Source organism: Dermochelys coriacea, chromosome 16 (genome assembly GCF_009764565.3).
Source record: "Dermochelys coriacea isolate rDerCor1 chromosome 16, rDerCor1.pri.v4, whole genome shotgun sequence".
In the NCBI taxonomy this organism is placed as follows: domain Eukaryota; kingdom Metazoa; phylum Chordata; order Testudines; family Dermochelyidae; genus Dermochelys; species Dermochelys coriacea.
This window is the reverse complement of record NC_050083.1, coordinates 9553392-9572478: the sequence shown is the minus strand read 5'-3', so window position 1 is coordinate 9572478 and position 19087 is coordinate 9553392. Positions and strand designations below refer to the sequence as shown.

The 19087-nt window shown below is 50.7% G+C and overlaps 1 protein-coding gene across 2 annotated transcripts in view; it reads left to right on the top strand.

Annotated features, from left to right (window-relative positions):
• The window catches only part of ASTN2 (astrotactin 2), a 628164-nt gene that overhangs the window by 452150 nt on the left and 156927 nt on the right, over nt 1-19087 (top strand). For both annotated transcript variants that reach the window (XM_038374351.2, XM_043498583.1), the window contains one exon: nt 7637-7902. In XM_038374351.2, the coding sequence (XP_038230279.1) occupies nt 7637-7902 (266 nt within the window). The remainder of the gene's footprint in view (nt 1-7636; nt 7903-19087) is intronic.

Sequence of the window (19087 nt, the reverse complement as noted above, 5' to 3'; positions counted from 1 at the left end):
CATCGTTGTTTCCCTTCCATAGATGATGTTTTAGATTAGTTTGCTGTACTTAGAATTTCTGATGTTGCAAGCCTCTCTTTCCAATGAACTCTGAAGATCTCCTGCAGACATTTATTTGGAATGAGTTCATCTTCTTATTAATTTCTGTTGTAGATTTCCATGACTCTGCTCCATAAAGGAGGACAGACATGATGCCAGTATTAAAAATTCATATTTCTGTGTCAGTGCCAATTATGCTATTTTTCCAAATCTTTTCAAGCTTATGGAAGTTGTTTGCTACTCTTTATGTTCATTGCTTAACATCTAGCCTGGTGTCACCGCGATTGCACATCTCACTCCCTAGATCTGTAAAATGACTTATTTCTTCTAGTGTTTCTTTTTCCAGTCTAATGGTTGCTTTTGGAACATTGATAGCCATATATTTTGTCTTCTCCTTGTTAAGGAACAAACAAACTTGTTTTGCTGTATCTGCCAAAAGCTGGGTCTTTTCTTCCATTAAGTGATGTGTTAAACTAAGTAGACAATGTCCTCAGCAAAAATTGTACTTTATCATTTACCCATAAAAATCTTTTGTTGCCTTTTGCAATTATTTTCCTCACGACATAATCAGTGACTAGTGCAAATAATAATGGGGACATATACACCCTTGTCTTATTCCAGTTGTCACTGCAAGCTATTGGCTGATTGTCACTATCTCAGACTGCACAATCAGCATTATCACATAGATCCTTGATTGTTTTAATTATTTTTTCCTGGTATTCTGTAGTATGCCCTAATGTTCCAAAGTCTGTCTCTGTGTATGGTGTCAAAGGACTTTTGGAAATCTATAAAACTTATCACAGTGTCTGCTTGCCACTCTTCACTTTGTTCTATAACGTTTCAGAGAACAACAGTATGGTGTGCGCATGAGCGTAATGGTCTAAAACCTGCTTGCTCCTCTCTAAGTTGAAGAAACAGGTTGTTTCTTGATGAGTACCTGGAGGATTTTGCATCTGCTTTTTTTCCAGGAAAACTGAGTAACTTTTTTTTCATTGTAATATCTCCTAAATTAATATCAAGTTCTAGTGGTAGGTCTTCATAACATATTTCTCGTAATTTGCTTGACCTGAGTCACCCAGCTCTGAATACATTTCCACTCTAAATAAGGCAAAAAGGTGATTGGTCCCCTCTCCATGTTCCTTCTCATATGTGAACCCACATCAGAAAGCCTGCATCCTTTAGGCATTGCACCCTGACCTTCTGAGGCAACTGAAAGTCATCAGAGAGAGAGGTCCAAGGAGTTCACTTCCATCTTCTTAGTTCCTCTTTGGACAAAATTAATGGCAAGTTTCAGCTGTGTGGCAGGACTGTTTTAGAAGGACGGTATGGAGGGACCAACTCTAGGAAAGTTGATTATTCTCCATGGCTGGTTCAGTATTCTTGTTTGACTGCTAAGAAAGGGGGAAATTGGTCAGATGATTTTTTTTTTGTGATGTGGCTTCTAGGAGCTTACCTGAGATCCCACCGACTTGTTTCATGAAGGCTCCCCAAAACTGCCATCCACTGCTGATGTTTTTGGGGCACTGCCACCCTGGGCTGGATGGGAACTGGAAATTTAGCACCAAACAGTTCTGTAGCTCTTTCTTAATCTGCCGGGCTGTCTAGTCTTCCAAGCCCTGTTGCTTGCAGTTGTGTCCCATGTCTGTGCAGTGCAATGGAACACCAAATATTGATTGAATCACATTGCACTATTGATCTAAGAAACAACCACCCCTGAGACCAAAGGGAGTCCAGTCTGAGAAACGATCCCACTCTCCAAAGTGTTTAGGGATTCCATTGTAATAAAGAAATGGCATAAATATCCCAGTTCCCACCTTGCCCCAAAGAATGCTTTGTTAACAATTCTAGCATGACTCGCCTGAGTCCCTGAAGAATCTCCCATTACTGAGAGCCTAGGGTGAACTTGCCGCATAATCAAAGCTCACTGACCAGTGAGGGACCTCCCTGGTCTGCACAAGTATCACAGTCCCCTTGTCCTTTCAAGGAACAGTTGACCTAGCACCTTGATTTTGCTTTTTTACATTGATAGGTGAGATCCTAGTACCTCCAGCAGGAATACCTTGCTCTCTTCTCAAAGAGAAGTCGTTCTGACCAAGGTCCATCGTGCCAAATCATTCAGAAAATTTGGGGACGACAAGGGTAGTTTCCATTGGTCACAGGTGAAGGGGAATGGACTGCATTCCCGTTTGAACTATTTGGCTGTTAAACAAGAAATAACCCATTTTCCAAAAGGAGCCAAGGTCAACCTCTCGAGGTCCAAGTCAAAGTCCTGAGATCCTTTGTCTATTGTCAAAACTGATGCAACCCCTCTCTATGCTGCCCTGCCAATGTGCTCTAATCCTGAACAAGCTGGGACCCCCTTCGAGGGCAAAAGGGGAGTTCATGGCCCATTTGCTCCTTGACTTCTTCAGGGATTGCCTTGGTCTGCATACAGAACATAGACAGGGCTTTCTTCTCCTTTGAGGGTAAGAGAGAGAGGGATAATCCCAGAAGGGTCCCATGCTGGGAAGGACCTGTCTACATGCTTCCTCTTGTCCCTGGAGTCTCCTTTGTACCACATCTCCTAAGCCTCTCCCCCTGCTTCCGAGTGCGCTCTGTCCCACACTGGCACTTTCCATTGGCTGGGGTGATGAAGGTCAGCATGATGAAATTTGACCTGGAAGGAACACAGGTTAATGTTTGTTCAATCCAGTAATTATTTTCTGTGTTATGGTAGCATTTAACCACCATTGTGCTAGGCTCTGTACAAACACCTATCAAGAGGCAGTCCCTGCTCCAAAGAGCTTACAATTTAAATAGACAAAACAGACAAAAGACAGGAGAGGAAACAGAGGAACAGAGGGGGAAATGGCTTACCTAAGTCACTGGCAGAATTAGGAAATGAACACAAGATTTCTGATTCGCAGTCCAGTGCTCTATCCTCTGGACCATGTTGCCTCTTAATGCTAGGCTATTTTCAAACATATTTCCTGAGGGGTGCATTGTAGAATGCAGTTGCTCTGTGGGAGGGGGTGAGGGGTCCGGCTCTAGGAGGGAGTTTGGGTGCGGGGTCCAGCTCTGGGAGGGAGTTTGGGTGCGGGAGGGGTGTGGGGTCCGGCTCTGGAAGGGAGTCTGGGTGCAGGAGGGGGCGTGGGGTCCGGCTCTGGGAAGGAGTCTGGGTGCAGGAGGGGGTGTGGGGTCCGGCTCTGGGAGGGAGTTTGGATGCGAGAGGGGTGTGGTGTCTGGCTCTGGGAGGGCGTCTGGGTGTGAGAGGGGGTGTGGGGTCCGGCTCTGGGATGGAGTTTGGGTGCGGGCTCTGGGCTGGGGCTGGGGCTGGGGCTGGGGCAGGGGGGTTGGGTGCAGGAGGGAGTGAGGGGGCGGCGCTTACCTCGGGTGGCTCCCAAAACTGACTGGCACATCCCTCTAGCAGTGGCTTCTGAGCAGGGGGTCACCACAAACCACTGCCCACAAGCATCGCCCCCACAGCTCCCATTGGCTGCAATTCGTCGGGATGGGGGCAGCATGTGGAGACATCCCCTCTCTCTCCTCCCCCCGAGGCCGCAGGGATGGTGCTGGCCACTTCCGGGAGCAGCGTGGAGCCACGGCAGGTAAGGGACCCTGCCTTAGCCCTGCTGCTGCGCCGGACTGTTAGCAGCCCAAATCTCCCGGTTTGGCTGAAGTAGCCATCGGGAGATAGAGCATGACTCCAGGAGACTCCCGGCGAAAGCAGGAGGGTTGACAACCCTACGTTGGCCTCTGCTGAGACTGACCACCAGAAGGCCAAGAAACACAAGAAGCAATTTGTGTGTTTGGGAGATTTGGACATTGGCCTACTACTAGACAGTGCCCTGCGACCACTGTGGGCCTGATCTCCCAAATGAGTGCCTACAACATCCATTGACTGTGTCTCTTACCAGGCCTTACCTCAGGCCACCCACAACCTTTAGACGTTGAGGCTTTTGGCCAATACCCATCAAACCATAGATGCCAGGAGGGAAGGCTCCATATCCCACTGTAAATGCCCTATGTCAACTGGTTCCCCTTCTCTTCCACTTCCATGCACCTTCCAGCCTCCTCACATGCCCTCCCTCCCCTGCGCTGTCTGAAATCTGGAATGTAGCCTCCCCTCATGATGCCTTTCTTGGGGGCTGCTGCGCTCATGAGACATTTGCTGTTTCATGTGCTCTTTGTTTGGCTACGTAACAGAGATCTGTTTCAGCTGTATCAGCTTCCTGAAAGCAGACAGACTCTATCCCCTGGATCATCCCACCTGGGAGCCTCTTGCAGCCCTAAAGCTATGATCTAAAATTGTGTTTCAGACTCTTTAGGTGAGAGACCACTTCTGCTGTCAGAGAAGAGGCCGCTCACTGGGAGAGCAAAAGCCTGAAGCCTGTTCTCAATTTTTCACTCAGATCTTATTCATGCAAAGCTCTCATTGATCTTGGCAAGAGTTTGGCTGAAGCAGGACCTCAGGATTTATCTGCTTGGAATTAGGACAGCCAGGAAGTTGCACAGTGGTTGCAAACACTTGAATCTGTTTCAGAAAAAAAAAAAAGCATTGTGCTAATGTTGTAATATTAATTAATAACACGTCTCCTTTCATCATCGTATCTCAGAATACTTTGCAATGAGGATTGAGCGTCGGATCCCCCGCTTGGGGTAGAGAATGTTATGATCCTCATGGCGGCAGCAGGATTTTCTTCTTAGAGGAAACCTTTTACTCCAACTTACCTTCAAAAGCTCCTTTGCCTTGTGTCGGGTAACCTGCTGTTTCACTTTGGGCTTGGTTTGTTCCCTACCCAGCAAGCTCTTCCATTAATCTATATTTGTGACTGACCCAGCATCGTGGCCTCACTGACAACATGGCAATGCTGTGGGGGGGGGGGAAGGGTTATCGAGATGTGTCAGCTTGGTTCTGGACGAGAGACCTTCAGAGGGGGCAACAATAAAACTCCATGCTGCAGCCGGCTCCATGAGCAGCAAGATGATCATTCCAGGTCCCAGTCACCCTCATTGCAGAGAAACATATTTCTAGCTTTCAATGTATTTCCCACCCCCTTTCTACTCAGTTTCAGTGCCCTACTCCTTACTATATTCTCCACAACAGACAGCGAGGGGGTCACAGGGCAATAGGGGGGAGGGAACAGGATTTGAACCAGAGTCTGACATGGCCTCTTTGGAGATGGAACATTTTTTGGCTCAGGGACTGTCATATACTATCTATTTGTGCAGAACCCAGCCCCAGGGAGCCCTAAGGTGATTGGTATCTAGGTACCTCCCTAGTTTAAATAATAATAATAATCATCAGTAATTAATTAATACTCAATTATAATGATCACAGGGCTTGTCTCACACCAGACAATGGGGCTATCAGGCCAGACAGCTGATTCATGTAACCTAGAATCTTGCCCAGTACTTGATGAGTAAGAGTATATCGTGATGCTCGTCATCCCCAAGTGGTGCGTTTCTGTGCATTGGGGAAAAACGGGAAGTTTGGGAGGGGGGATCATTACTTCCTGACCTCAGCTGCCTGAAGCTTTCTGTCTTTGATCCTCACAAAGACTGCACCTCCCATGGTTTAATGCACCCAGAAACCCACAGCAAAACTCCATTGAAAGTGCTTCGCGTGGTTTTGCATGTCCGAGACCTGAAATCCCACAACAGCCACAGTCTCCCTGCAAGGTTGTTTGAAATGTTCATGAACCTTCCAGCAAACCTGGTTTGGAATTAAGGTGCTGTGTCTGGGTGATCTTCCATTAGTGTTGGTGGTGTATTGGACCACACAATTCCTAAGCAGTAGAGCTGGTCCGCTTTGATTTTGTTGACATTTTTTTTCCAATGAAAAATAGTGTGTGTGTGTATGTTTTATTTTATGTTTTCATAAATGAAAATAATTTAGATAATGGCATAGAGAGTACACTTATAAAGTCTGTGGATGATACCAAGCTGGGAGAGGTTGCAAGTGCTTTGGAGGATTAAAATTCAAAATGATCTGGACAAATGGGAGAAATGGTCTAAAGTCAATAGGATGAATGCAATAAGCATAAATACAAAGTACTCCCCTTAAAGATGGAACAATCAGTTGCACACATACGAAATGGGAAATGACTGCCTAGGAAGGAGTACTGCGGAAAAGGATCTGGGGGTCATAGTAGATTACAAGCTAAATATGAGTCAACAGTGTAACGCTGTTGTAAAATGTGGAAGTGTAGCACTCATTTTTTGCTAGGCAAGACCCCTGCAGAAAACAGGCTAACCTTATTGTTAATACTGCGAGATTTGTAGAAGTGGGGCTTGTGCTAAGTGGCTGGGAAAATAGTTTGAGATGCTGTTTTTTGACCTTGCTTTGATAAAATTAGACTGTAGACTGTAGTAGAATTTGTTGAGAAAAATAAGATAGCAGATAGGAATATGTATAAACAAACTGCAGCTGTGATCATTATTGCCTGTAGCAAAAAGGTATAAAGGCTTTCCTCAATTGTTTATCTATGGAGCCCTACCTGGAGTGGAGATTCCCTGCCCGGGTGTGTAGTTCCCCTCTTGCAATTGCTTGAGAATAAACGGTCTCTGATTTGTTACAACCAACCTAAGAGTGAAGACTTTGTTTTCTTCCACACAAAAAAGCAAACATCATTCTAGGCTGTATTACCTGGAGTACTGTGTCCAGTTCTGGGTGCTACATTTCAGGAAAGATGTGTAAAAATTGGAAAAAGTCTGGAGAAGAGCAACAAAAATTACTAAAAGTCTAGAAAACATGACTTGTAAGGGAAGATTGAAAAAATTGTGTTTATTTAGTCTGGCGATGAGAAGACTGAGAGGGGACATGATAACAGTTTTCAAGTACATAAAAGGTTGTTACAAGGAGGAGGGAGAAAAAATATTCTTCTTAATCTCTGAGGATAGGACAAGAAGCAATGGCCTTAAATTGGAGCAAGGGCTGTTTAGGTTGGACATTAGGAAAAACTTCCTAACTGTCAGGGTGGTTAAGGACTGGAATAAATTGCACAGGAAGGTTGTGAAATCTCCATCAGTGGGGATATTTAAGATCAGGTTAGGTAAACACCTGTCAGGGATAGTTTAGATAATACTTAGTTCTGCCATGAGAGCAGGGGATTGGCCTAGATCACCTCTCGAGGTCCCTTCAAGTCCTACAATACTATGAAAAAATTCTTTTCTGATGGGTATGTTCCCTTTTATTTCACTGGAAAAAGGTGCAAGGAGGGAAGAAAATAAGGGAGACAAAGGGGAAAGGGCAACTGAAAACCTTTTTTTTTCAAAGACCAAAAATTTTTGGTTTTCATTTTACTGAAAAATCAAACAAATCTGCAAATTTAAACACAGAAATGTTCATTTCTTTAGAAACATTTCACTGAAAATACGTCCCATTTTTCAACCAGCCACACCAAACAGCGATGTGAAAATCTCATGTTTCTCTTTATCTCCCTTCCCTTCTCTTGTGCCTCCATCCCAGCCTGGTCCCACATGATCTGTGCTGCAAGCAGCTGCATTTATCCTGACTGCTGTGGCTTTGGGTTTGGCGACAGAAAATGTTTGATTGGGCTGAAATGTATTTTGCACTGGTCTTTCCCCCCATCCCTTCTCCCCATTCCCTAAACAGAAACGACTGAACTCGGTACCAAGAAGGAACTCAAGTCCATGCCATTCATCACTTACCTCTCAGGCCTGCTGACAGCTCAGATGCTCTCGGACGATCAGCTGATCTCAGGCGTGGAGATCCACTGCGAAGAAAAGGGCCGCTGCCCCTCCACCTGCCACTTGTGTCGGCGCCCAGGCAAGGAGCAGCTCAGCCCAGCCCCCGTGCTGCTGGAAATTAACCGCGTGGTGCCCCTGTACACTCTGATACCGGACAATGACACGAAGGAGGTGAGTGAGGTGGTGATGAAGCCTGCTCTGGAAACTCCTCTCTCTCTCTCCCTGCTTTCCTCACCTCTTCTCTTCTTCCCGTCAATCTCTCTATCCAGTTTGGAAGCTCTTTGGGGAAATTCTTTGTATTTTTGTTCTGTGTTTGTACAGCCCCTAGCACAATGGGGCTCTGGTCCATGACTGGGTCTTCTAGCCACTACCGCAAAACAAATAATACCTCTCTGTCATAGCCATTGATCCTACACTAGTCGCCACAGTATCTGAGAGCCTACCCAAATTATCCTCACCACCGTAGAAAGGCCAAAACATGGCATTGTGTCCATGTGTCTCAAGCAGCCTGGGAGCATCCCTCCCTCGCCCCCCCCCCATCACTCCTTTTCTCATAAATCCCTCTCTCTCTCTCCTTCTCCCCTTTCAGTATCCAAATCATTTTCCCTTTGGATGCAAAGCAGAACAGTACCGGCAGCGTGTGTGTTCGTTCTGTCCCTATCGGTCATCCATGGCTGAAAACAGAGCTCAGGGTCTTTCCCATGGACGCCCCTTGGATTCAACAAACCAGGAAAATGGCTGTCTTGTATGTAGGATCAGGACCTGGAGTGGCACCCCTTAAATGTGCCTGGGGAATCTGGTGGAGAGTCTCAGTGCCCTAGGACTTTGCAGATTACAACCTACATCTCTACCCATCCCTTGTACAGGGAACAGGGCCTGGGAACAGGCCCCTGGGATTCACCCAACCAGCCACTGGAGGTCACTGTTACTCTAACAGGTGCAGGCGACGCTAGGATCAGCCTTGCCTCTGGCACTGGTTTCTCTCCTGTCTCTTGCTCTCTGCAAATCCTGCAGGAACGTAAATGTTAATCAGATGTAGATTTATTTGCTGGTTTCCCCGGTCTCTGCTCCCCCCCACCCTCACCCCCGGCCCCCAATCCAAAAATGACAGACCTGTTTAAAGTCACTTATTAGCACCAAGCCTGCACTTGATTAAGGGGCTCAGAGCGAGCCAGCGCGCAGCAGCTGTGGGTGGGACGAGGGGAGCTGCAGGTCTGGAAACAATCCCAGCCCCCAGTAGAGGTGTGGCCACCTAGTGCGATTCCCCCGTGCTCTCCCACACCCTCAGAGGGCAGAGCACCTCTCTCTCTCTCTGCGTCCTTCCCTTCTCCTGGGCCTGTCCATCCTTCTCTCTGCCCCTCGCCCTCCTTCCGTTTCCTTCTCCACCCCATCTGCCTGCCCCTCTCTGTGTAGCCATTTCTCACTCCTCTCTCAGTCTCCCTTGTTTCTCTTCCGTCCTTTCTCTTTACCTGCCCCGCAATCAGTCTGTCCCTCTTTGCCACTACCGCTGCCTCTCATGATCCCTCCATCTCTCTCCAACCTCCACTTCTTTTCATCCATAGGAAGAATCTGCACTCCCTTGACAAAGGCTCTCCATTCCCCTCTGTGCCCTGGATTGGCCCAGCCAGCCCCTGATCATGGCTTTTAAAGCAAGCTGCCCATCCTTTAACCAAGCTCGGGAGCTCCTCCTGCTTGTGGCAGGTGAAGTGCAGGAGGATTGCAGTGTCCCGAAGCAGGCCCACCAGGAGCCCTAGCTGGCCCACCTGGACCTGGAGACCTCAGACTGGCAGACTTCATGGCCCCGGTGCAGCCATGCTACTAGCCTGGGCTGCGCCGACGCAAGCTTCTCCCCCGCCCCCCTTTGTAGTGAGGGAACATTGACGATGGACATTGCTGGCTCTTGGTGTCAAAGCAGCCTCCATGCATCCACCACCAGCACCATCCCATCAGCATGCCCTCTCCTTCCATGTGAGAACTTCTGCTTGGACACCGACAACCCCTCTTCCCCCAGCCTGACCCAGGAATGAACAGGGTGGGATTTCCTTTGAGAGCTGGGAGAGATGAATGGGAGGCAGATGCACACACTGGCTTCTTCCCTGGCCGCAAGACAGGAGGGAGCTATTTGCAGCTTCACGCCAGCAGCCAGAATCACCCAACAAGACAATGGCTTCTCGGTCTCTGGAGCACCCTCCCTTACTCCTAGCAACACATCCACAGTCAGGGTGTTGGGCAGCGACAGAGAGTGAAGGCTGCCGAAGGCCAGGGTGGATCCAAGAGGGATTTGGGAATCAGTAGGTCGTGTGTGTGTGTGAGGAGGTGAATAGCCTGGAGTGGGCACTGAGCCACAGTTATGCGGTTTGGTAGGTTGGGATGTTACTGCGATAGGGAGTGGGGGCAGGGTTGTTCCCTCGGGATGTTCTGCAAGATGTCAGTTTGTTTTGGGGAAGGGGAATGGGTTCACCAGCAGTCAAGGGGTTAATGGAGGAGAAAAGAGAGAGAGAGAGAGAGAGAGAGAGAGAGAGACCAAGCCAGTCTAAAGAGCTCCTGCTGCTACTGCTCATCCACCAGGAAGTAGGACAGCTTCTCCGCCCCTCCCTTCCCCATACACTCGCTGTGCAAGGGGGCAGTGTGGCCTTCCAGTCTCCTCATCTCACTCTCCTCCTGCAAAGCGCCCCATCACCCCTCCCTCCGCCGCTACCATGATGCAGCCGTCCCCTCCCAACCGCCTCCTCCCTCTGGGTGCCCAGAGATCAGATCTCACTCTTCCCAGGCTCCGAGCAGAAGCAAAGTTCCCATGTGCCCTGCCCTGGAAGGGCCTCCGGTTTGGCTTGTGAGTTGGACACGGGCTGCGTTTCTCCAGCAGCAGCGTCACTCCCTCCCTCCGTCCCGCGGAAGAGAGACTGTCCCACCGGCCACAGCTGGAACCGAGCCCCGAATTGTACTTTCTGCTGAGGCCCTGGAAAAACCAACCACCCTTTTACGGAGACTTTGATTAATGCGCGCGTGCTCCTCCCTGCACCTGCTAAATTTGCACACAGAGAAGCATGCCCCCAAAGGGAGCCTGTCTCTGCAGGCGGGGGTTCCATGCATGTGCATGCAAATTCGAGGGAGAAGGAGCCTTCCCTCCCTTCCCCCAACACTTTCTGCATCAGCAGCTGTTCCTGCCAATGGCGGAGCTTGGATCTGAGCTGCACGTTCTCTTGCGCCTCTGCATCCCATGCCAAAGAGAGGGGGAAGGCTGCTCTGAGAACGGCAGGAGAAGGAGTCGCAGAGGCGGAGGGGTGCAGGAGAACACTGCACGGAAGGGCAGGGAAGCAGTCGATGCGTATGGTGTTGGCGGATGGAGTTCAGCTGAGTACATGTTATGTGCCAGACGGTGACCATGTGGCACCATTGCACAGCAGCTGTAACCCAGCTTAGGCCTCCTCTGTCCGGCTGGAGTCTCTGATGTTTGCCTTTGTTACAGGCCCCACTTACCCACCCACGGTCCTGCTAGGGGCCCTGTTTTTGTCTGGGGCAGGACACAGGTAATTAACTCCTTTTGTCTTCCAGGTCCACCCCCCACCACAGCTTGCTCTCTGTCTTGTGCTGTCAGTCTCTTCTCTCTCAGTTATTTCATATCACTTCCTACTTTCTCTGTTCCATTCTTTTCCCCTTTCTCTCTTTCCTCCTTTTTATTTTTTTTAAACCTTTTTTTCATCTGGTCTGCCTGGCCCTTTCTCCCCATTCCTTCCCTCCGCTCCTCTCTTTCTCTGTCCTCCCCTCCTTGTGCTTCAGTCACTTTCAGCAGGTTATTTCCCCCCCTTTAGCTCTGCATCCTCTGTTGGCTGAGACAGCTCCCCACGTCTTTAGAGCCAATCAGCCCTAATTCAGAACCCCCAGCCGCAAGCCATGAACCCCCAGTAAGAACTCGCCGTCGCTTCTGTGGGAAACTGAGTCAGGTCTCTCCTTCCCAGTGTCGGGAGAGAGCCAAGATGTACACTGCATTGCTCTTACAGCAGGCTCGGTGCCCTCAACATGATTTCTACTGGGGAGAGCACAGTGTCTCCATTGACTGAAAGAATTGGGGTTGAAATGACGCAGGCCCTCTATGGTAAAGAAGTTGGCATCCTACAGGGTAAGGATTACTGGTAGGAGAATATGCAGTGGAAACTTTCAGGACACCCCTGGGTTAAGTTCACTACCTATTGAAATTGATCCTACCAAATTGTCACAGCCAGGGCATGGGCGGCCAGGCCAAGTGGGCAGGGCTGAAGTCGGAAACCAAGAACCGACGCCAAGGTCAGAAGCCAAGAACCAAAGCAAGGCGAAGGAGCAGGGTCTGTCATAGACCCAGATGGGGCTCCACCTGGTTGCACAGACCACTTCTTGGTGTCCCCGCCAGGCTTAAATAGTGTGCCTGGAGCAATCAGGGCCCCCGTGAGCACAGCCAGACAGGCCCTCTGTGGGGAGCACATTCTGTGGTACTTGGCTCCTCCAGGCTCACAGCCTGTCGGTCGCTGCTGGCCTACAACTGTTGGCTGGTGACATGGGTACAGCAGCTGCTCGGTGTCCAGCAGACCTAAGTTCTAGAGGCTCCTCACACCGACAATTCCTACTCCTATGGGAGCACAGTGTTCTCTCAGTCCTCCCCATGCACAGAGGCAGTGAGCTAGGGTTGGGGACTTTACTAGCTGATAAAGGACCAAATTGAGCCCTGGCTACCAAGTCCCCATCTCACTAGAGGAGTTCACCATAGTATCTGAGCAGCTTACTGCAGTTCATGGGGTTTACCCTACACCGCAGAGGTGCAGGGCAGATTTAGTGACTTGCCTGAGGTCACACAGAGAGATAGTGGTAGAGCCAGGAACTGAACACAGGTTCTCCTGAGTCTACAGGCCCAGCTACCAGGCCATTCTTCGTCTCCACTGGAGTCACTGGGAGCAGTGCCCTCCCCAGCCAGAGCTGAGCTAAGCGCACATACAGATGTGCACCATTCTTCTGTCTGTCCCTTCCCCACATTGGGTCTTTGTCCTGTTTTGATTCTTTGAATGCTTCTTTCCTGTTGAGGGCACAATTGTGAGCTACTTTATACACCAAAGCAAGGATGTAAGAGGTTACCAGCTTCCCCTTGCGCATGCTACCCCATATCATGGGTCAGTGCGTGAAAGGGACAGCAGCTTTCAATGCAGGGTTACTCCCCGTCCTGCATGGACTGGCAGACAGGGGCCTACAGTGGGAAGAGCCTTGACTCCTCCCTCCCTCACCATGCACCAGTACTGATGGGGAAGTGATCTGTACCAAGCATAAATCTGGCACAGATAACTTCCCCCACCCCAGAGTATGGGGAGACCAGGAGGAATCAGGTGACTCTCAAAGTCCCACGGCGGTTCCTGGCCTGCTCTCAGGGCAGCGTAGCTACGTGCTGACCCTTATGTGGCGCAATCTGTAAAATGACACACTTCCCTAGGTGATGATTTGCTGTAAGGAACAGCAATTCTGTAAGAGAGCAAAAGGGAAAGATAAGAAAACATGAACACAAACAACAAATGCAGGTGTCTAGGACTACCACTCAAACTCCAAGATGTCCGACCTGGTGTGAATACTCAGACCAGAGAGATAGACTTCACTGCAGCAGCCATGCAACATGAATCACACACAAACTAGTCTAGTGTTTTTCTCCAAGCACAGGATCCACAGTTATTCCTCCAAAAACTCCCGTTTGCTGTCTGCTGTTGGAGTGGGTAATACTCAATTGATGTAGCTATTGCTCTCCTGTGGAGTATCTGCAAGCAGATAATGAGTTCTTCACATTTATTTAGTAAATAACATGTGGGTTGATTCTTTGATAGTGCATATTTGAATTTTCCTGTGTGTTGTCAGGCTGCAACTGGTCAAAAAGTCACATGAGGGACAGTATTTCTGTTTGCAGATTGAATGCACAACCACTTATGCCAGTGCTTGGGTCTGAGGATTCAAACTTTACTTTCTGCAAATACTTGCACACATGGATCTTCAAAGTTCTCTTTCTGCAAACGTTTTCCCAGCGACTTAACTGCTCCTGTGTCCGCGGGACTCAGCCCAGCCCAAGGAAATTCATTTCAAAATTCAGAGACCTATTCATGGCCTTCTCTGGCTATCTGTGCTGCAATGCATGGGCTGTTAATGAAGGTTTCTGCAGTGAAAGGACTCTCCGTTCTCCACTGAGAACTCCTGCTCTACCAGTCAAATTGATGCGACTCAACTGTCTTGGGTGGAGCAGGTGACTTTGTTGCCTCTCTTCAGTTTATAACAACTACCCAGCTTGGTTTCGAGTGAGCTCCAGTCCTCTGCTTCCTGTCTAAGTCGAGCCTGATGCAAATAGGCAGAGGCTATGACTAAAGCAGGGGTGGGCAAACTTTTTTGGCCTGAGGGCCACATCAGGGTTTCAAAACTGTATGAAGGGCTGGGTAGGAAAGGCTGTGCCTCCCCAAACAGCCTGCCTCTGCCCCCTATCTGCCCCCTCCCACTTTCTGCCCCTCGACTGCCCCCCTCAAAACTCCCGACCCATCCAACCCCTCCTGCTCCATGTCCCCTGACTGTCCCCCTGGGACCCCACCCCATCCAACCCCCCCGCTCCCTGTCCCCTAACTGCCCCGACCCCTATCTACAGCCCTGCCCCATGACAGCCCCCCCCCGGGACTCCCACGCCTATCCAACCCCCCCGTTCCCCATCCTCTGACCCCCGCCCCAGAATGTCTGTCCCATCCAATCCCCCCGCTCCCTGTCCCCTGACTGCTCCCCGAGACCTTCCACCCCTTCTCCAACCCCCCGGCCCTGGCCCCCTTACCATGCCTCTCACAGCAGCATGTCTGGCAGCTGTGCCACCCGGTCAGAGCCAGACCAGTTGCCGCACTGCCCTGAATGAGTGCACAGCCCCGTCGCCCAGAGCACTGCCCACGCGGCGGCATGGCTGCAGGGGAGGGGGGAACAGCAGAGGAGGAGCCGGGGGCAAGCCTCCCGGGCCAGGAGCTCAGGGGCAGGGCAGGAGGGTCCCACTGGCCGGATGTGGCCCGCGGGCCGTAGTTTGCCCACCTCTGGACTAAGGCATGCAGTGCGGGGCATCATCTCACTAGAGGTCTCTGGGGACCGTCTCAGTGTGTAGGCTAGTCTGCTGTCTCTGTACGGCTTCCGTCTGCTTGTGCACCGTAACACCACAGGCACTGTAACGGTGGGTTTGAGCAATGGTCCATCCGTGCCAGGATCCTGTCTCTGACAGCGACCAGTCAGCGCTTCAGAGGGAGGTGCAACATATGCTTTCCTGTCAATTTTCTGAGGTTTCTCCCTCTCCTCCATCACTTATTGATCAGTTTGGCTCGTGCAGTGAAGCACAAAGGTTTCTGTCCATCCTTCATCTTTGTTCTGTCTTATGGAAAAGCTCCCTCTCCCCATGACCCTTGGCACAGAATGCAATCAAGTGAACACAGCAGCCATCAAACAGCCCCACAGGAAGAGACATGTAACAACAGCGTTTTCTCAGACAGGCTTCAGTGCCAAGGAAAGGAATCACTCCACCCTGTCTTCAGGAGGGTGCGGTTTAGATGTCTGCCATGGTCATTTGGTCTCCTGGGCTTAGCCCATGCTATTCCACCAATGTATTCCTGCCCTGCATTGGCCTCACATCCACCTCTTGGGTCGGGCAAGGTGACTCTCATTGCACCTGGAGTTTCCCTGGCACTGCTCTCCAACTTTGAGCCGGGGGAGCATCCATCTCCTGCAACGACCGAGCAGGGGGAATTCCTCCAGCTCTGAGCGCAGCCAGGAGAAAGAGAAAAGAGGCAAAGCCTGTAATATTATCATTCTCACCTTTCTGCTTCTTTGACTTCTCAGCTCTCTGCAGCTGTGTGATTGACTAGCAGCCCCGCTCGTGATAATCACCCAGAGGCACAGGCTGAGAAAGCGAGAGACATCAGGTTTGCATACTCTGTAAACCTCCAAGTCCCCTGGAAGAGGCGATTGGAAAATGAGCCAGCCTGCTAACCCAGAGAGGCAGCAGGAAGAGAATGGAGCTTACGCTTCCCCCCACACACTCTGAACATCACAGTATTGAGACCTAGAAGATTCAGTGCATGCATAGTATGCTGGTTACCTATAGGAATCCACCTTCGGCACCAATAGCAAGCCAAGGGATGCTGGTTTGAGTGTGGGGGGGTCACACCTGACTGGCTGGGAACTTCCTCTTGAAAGATATTATTTTCATTTGCATTGCACTTTCCCCCATCAAACAAACACACACACACACACAAAAGCTCTCCCAGAGCAACTTGGCCAGCTGCAGAAACGCTTAGATGGTTGCGGGGGAAGGGGAGCAAAGGGAGATTAATCTCGTCTCCTGCGGGAGATTGATTCAAAGCTCTGTTTGTATGTAAGGAGACAAATGAACTTCTAGTTAGAATTTTAGGAGACCTCTGGGACCTTAATTTAATTTTAAACGTGAGTAATTTCAGCGTCAATCGCTAGCTGTGTCGCCCTCGCAGCAAAGAGCACAGCACACTACCTGAAGGAAGGGCTTGCTGCGTGAGTGGAGCTGCCAGTGCATGGTCAAAAACACCCGTGACAGTCTAGGGACCGTCACCTCCCACATGGCTTCGGGAAGAGGAGAGGCCAGGCTCCCTTCGCACCCTTGTTCTTCCTCAGTTGAAGGAGATGCCCAGGGTCCAGTGAGCAATACTGACCTTGGTGGACTCTATGGGGGCGTTTCTTTATCTCCCCCACCCCAAGTGGAGACCTCTCACTTCACTGCATGTGAGAGTCCGGTGAGAGATCTTCCCGCATGCACAGTACCACTGTGTGTGTGCATGTTGCGGGGGGTGGGGGGGGAAGGGAGGGGGGGAGGTTTCTTTAGATGGTAGCACAATTCTTTATTACTATCTGTGGTCTGATGCCGCTGGCTGCACTTTGCATTCTCTTGTTGCCAATGTTCATCCAGCCCCCCTCCCCTGTGTCTCTGCATGGATCTGACCTCCCCTGAAAAGGTTCAGCCGAGCCAACACTTAACACTTCCCTGTGTGCCAGAGGCCTTAAATGATGGCCTTGTTTGTATTCCCCCCTCCGACCAAAGGCGCTCTCCTGGTAGTGCTAGAGAGGCCTTTATCTATGCTTATTACCTTCTCTCCCCTTATACAGGCTTGTAAATATCAGTATGGCCAATATATACTCTAAGGAGGGGACAACACCCACCCGCTTCTCTGCACAAACAGGGCTGTGCTGGGAACTTGATCAGTAAACGTGCACTGAGGTTTATCCCCTGAGAGCCAGTCCGTCCTCTTCATCAATGCTTCACCCACCCATCCTCGGCAGCTGTAGGAGTCTGCTCATCAGTGCCGCCTGCCTGGGAAATGCTCCAGCTCGCGGAGTCCTTGGAATGCTGTGGCTGGAGGTGATGGGTCGCAAAGGGAACTGCAAGCAGCCCCACCGATGAAACCAGCTCTGCTGGAATCCCCAAATGCAGCTTGCTGCCCACCTCCCTTCCCCCTGCCCCTTCTCTCTCTCACTCTCAGTAGCTGCCCGGAGCAGATGGGATAAGCAGAAGGAGACTCAGACACGTACTGGCCATCTGTCCTCCTTCAATTTGGCCAAGTAAACGGCCAAGTGGAAAAATCCAACTGGGAAGGCTCTCATTGGCTCTTCCCGGCATTCTGGTTAGCGGGTGCCCCTCCGATGGTACCCAGCCTGAGCACACCAGCCAGCCAGGCTCGGCCATGGGGCCTCCGTGCCGGAACAGAAGCAGTTCCAGTCAGCACGTGAGATCAGGCCCATGGCTTTGAGGGGCTGAGGGAGGCACGGCTTCAGGACTGAGGAAGCGCACAGTGTTTGCATTGAGCCTGACCCACAGAGGCAGCCTGGAGTTATCCCCAACTAAGAAACCCCCCTCAGAGGCCGCAGGGTTGTCTTTGTTTGCTTGGCTGCACTGCCTGAAAGGTTGGAGCCCGTTGATGAAAATGAGGCCATGAAAGGAGAGAGGGAGGGAAACCCCTTCATCACACACTCCACTCCCCCATCCTTCCAAAGCTCTTTTGGGTGCTGGGCTGGGGGGGGGGGGGCTGTAATGAAAAGTAACGCACCCCCCACAAGACGTCTCAACTCTGTGGCTGCGTTTGCACGAAGCTTTCTCTCAGAAGTTCCCCTCCGTGCTGCAGACAAAGAGCCGGCGTTGTTACCGCTCTGAGCAGGGTCTAGACGACACAGTGGCGAAAGCAATGGCAGCCTGTCTAACCTGCCTCCCCGCCCCCCAGGCCTGTCGTTTTGCAGTGTGGACACAGCTCCAGCGGCAGACCGGAGTCAGGGAGTCTGCGTGGCACAGTAGGGATACGTTAGTACAGGTGTGAGACCTGAGTCCAGCAATGGGAAACGCAGGTTTACAGTGCCATGTGGATGCTCATGCACTGGCATGGAAACACATGAGACCACAAGCCCAAGTCCAGTACATCTAGGTTTGCAATCTAGTGTGGACATACCCTAAGTGCTACTGTAGGGCAGCTAATAATAATTAGTAGGCATTTGAGAATGGGGTTCCAACTGGGCTTTGGCTCTGATACCTTCTTTTAAGCTGATATCACTATCACACATCCATGCCCAACTGTTCCCAAGGCAGATGCTCGGGGCAGAGTGGGGAATCCATTCTGTTTGGGTTTTCACACTGCACTTGCCTGCATGGTATCTGAGCACCTGGGCACAGAATTTACTTTCCATCACCAATGGCTGAACCTCCTGTGACAGGATGGCCTGCCCCTTTAAGGACCAGGAATCTGTGGGGCAGTCAGCCCAGTTCACTTAGCCCCACCCTGCTGTCACCTGCTCTGGATGTGGGGTGTATGTTGAGGAAAGCCCAGCAGTGGGGATAACTGGCTGGGAAGGAAAGAAGAGGAGCTGACTGCAGAGGAAAGCCCAGCAGCTGAGTGTTGGCTGGGAGGAGAGCAGACAGATTGCTCCTGCCTTGGGGTGTGAAGCCTGGGTGAGGGCCACGAGCTGTTTGAGGACTTTGGCTGGCCAGGGCCCTTGGTAGGAGGAGGCGGGATTGTTGGGGTGACCAGAGCCCAGGTACCTGTTGGTGGATGTGAAGACTGCCCTGGCAGCTAGGACCTACCTGTAAGGAAGGGGGCTGGACATTGAGCCCAGCTAAGCCAAAGTTTCCTTTGGAGTTTTTTTTTGGGGGGGGCAGGGGGAGGAGGTTGGGAGTTTGTCCAAAGGATACTGTTACCATGGAAAGGTGGATTTGCTGGGGGGTCAGGTCAGATCTATGCCGGGAATAGGCTTAAGAGCATTGTGGGGAAACTGAGGCGGACGTGCTGCAGTGCTGGGTCTCACTGTGAAGGGGTGCGCCAGGACAGCGAGTCTT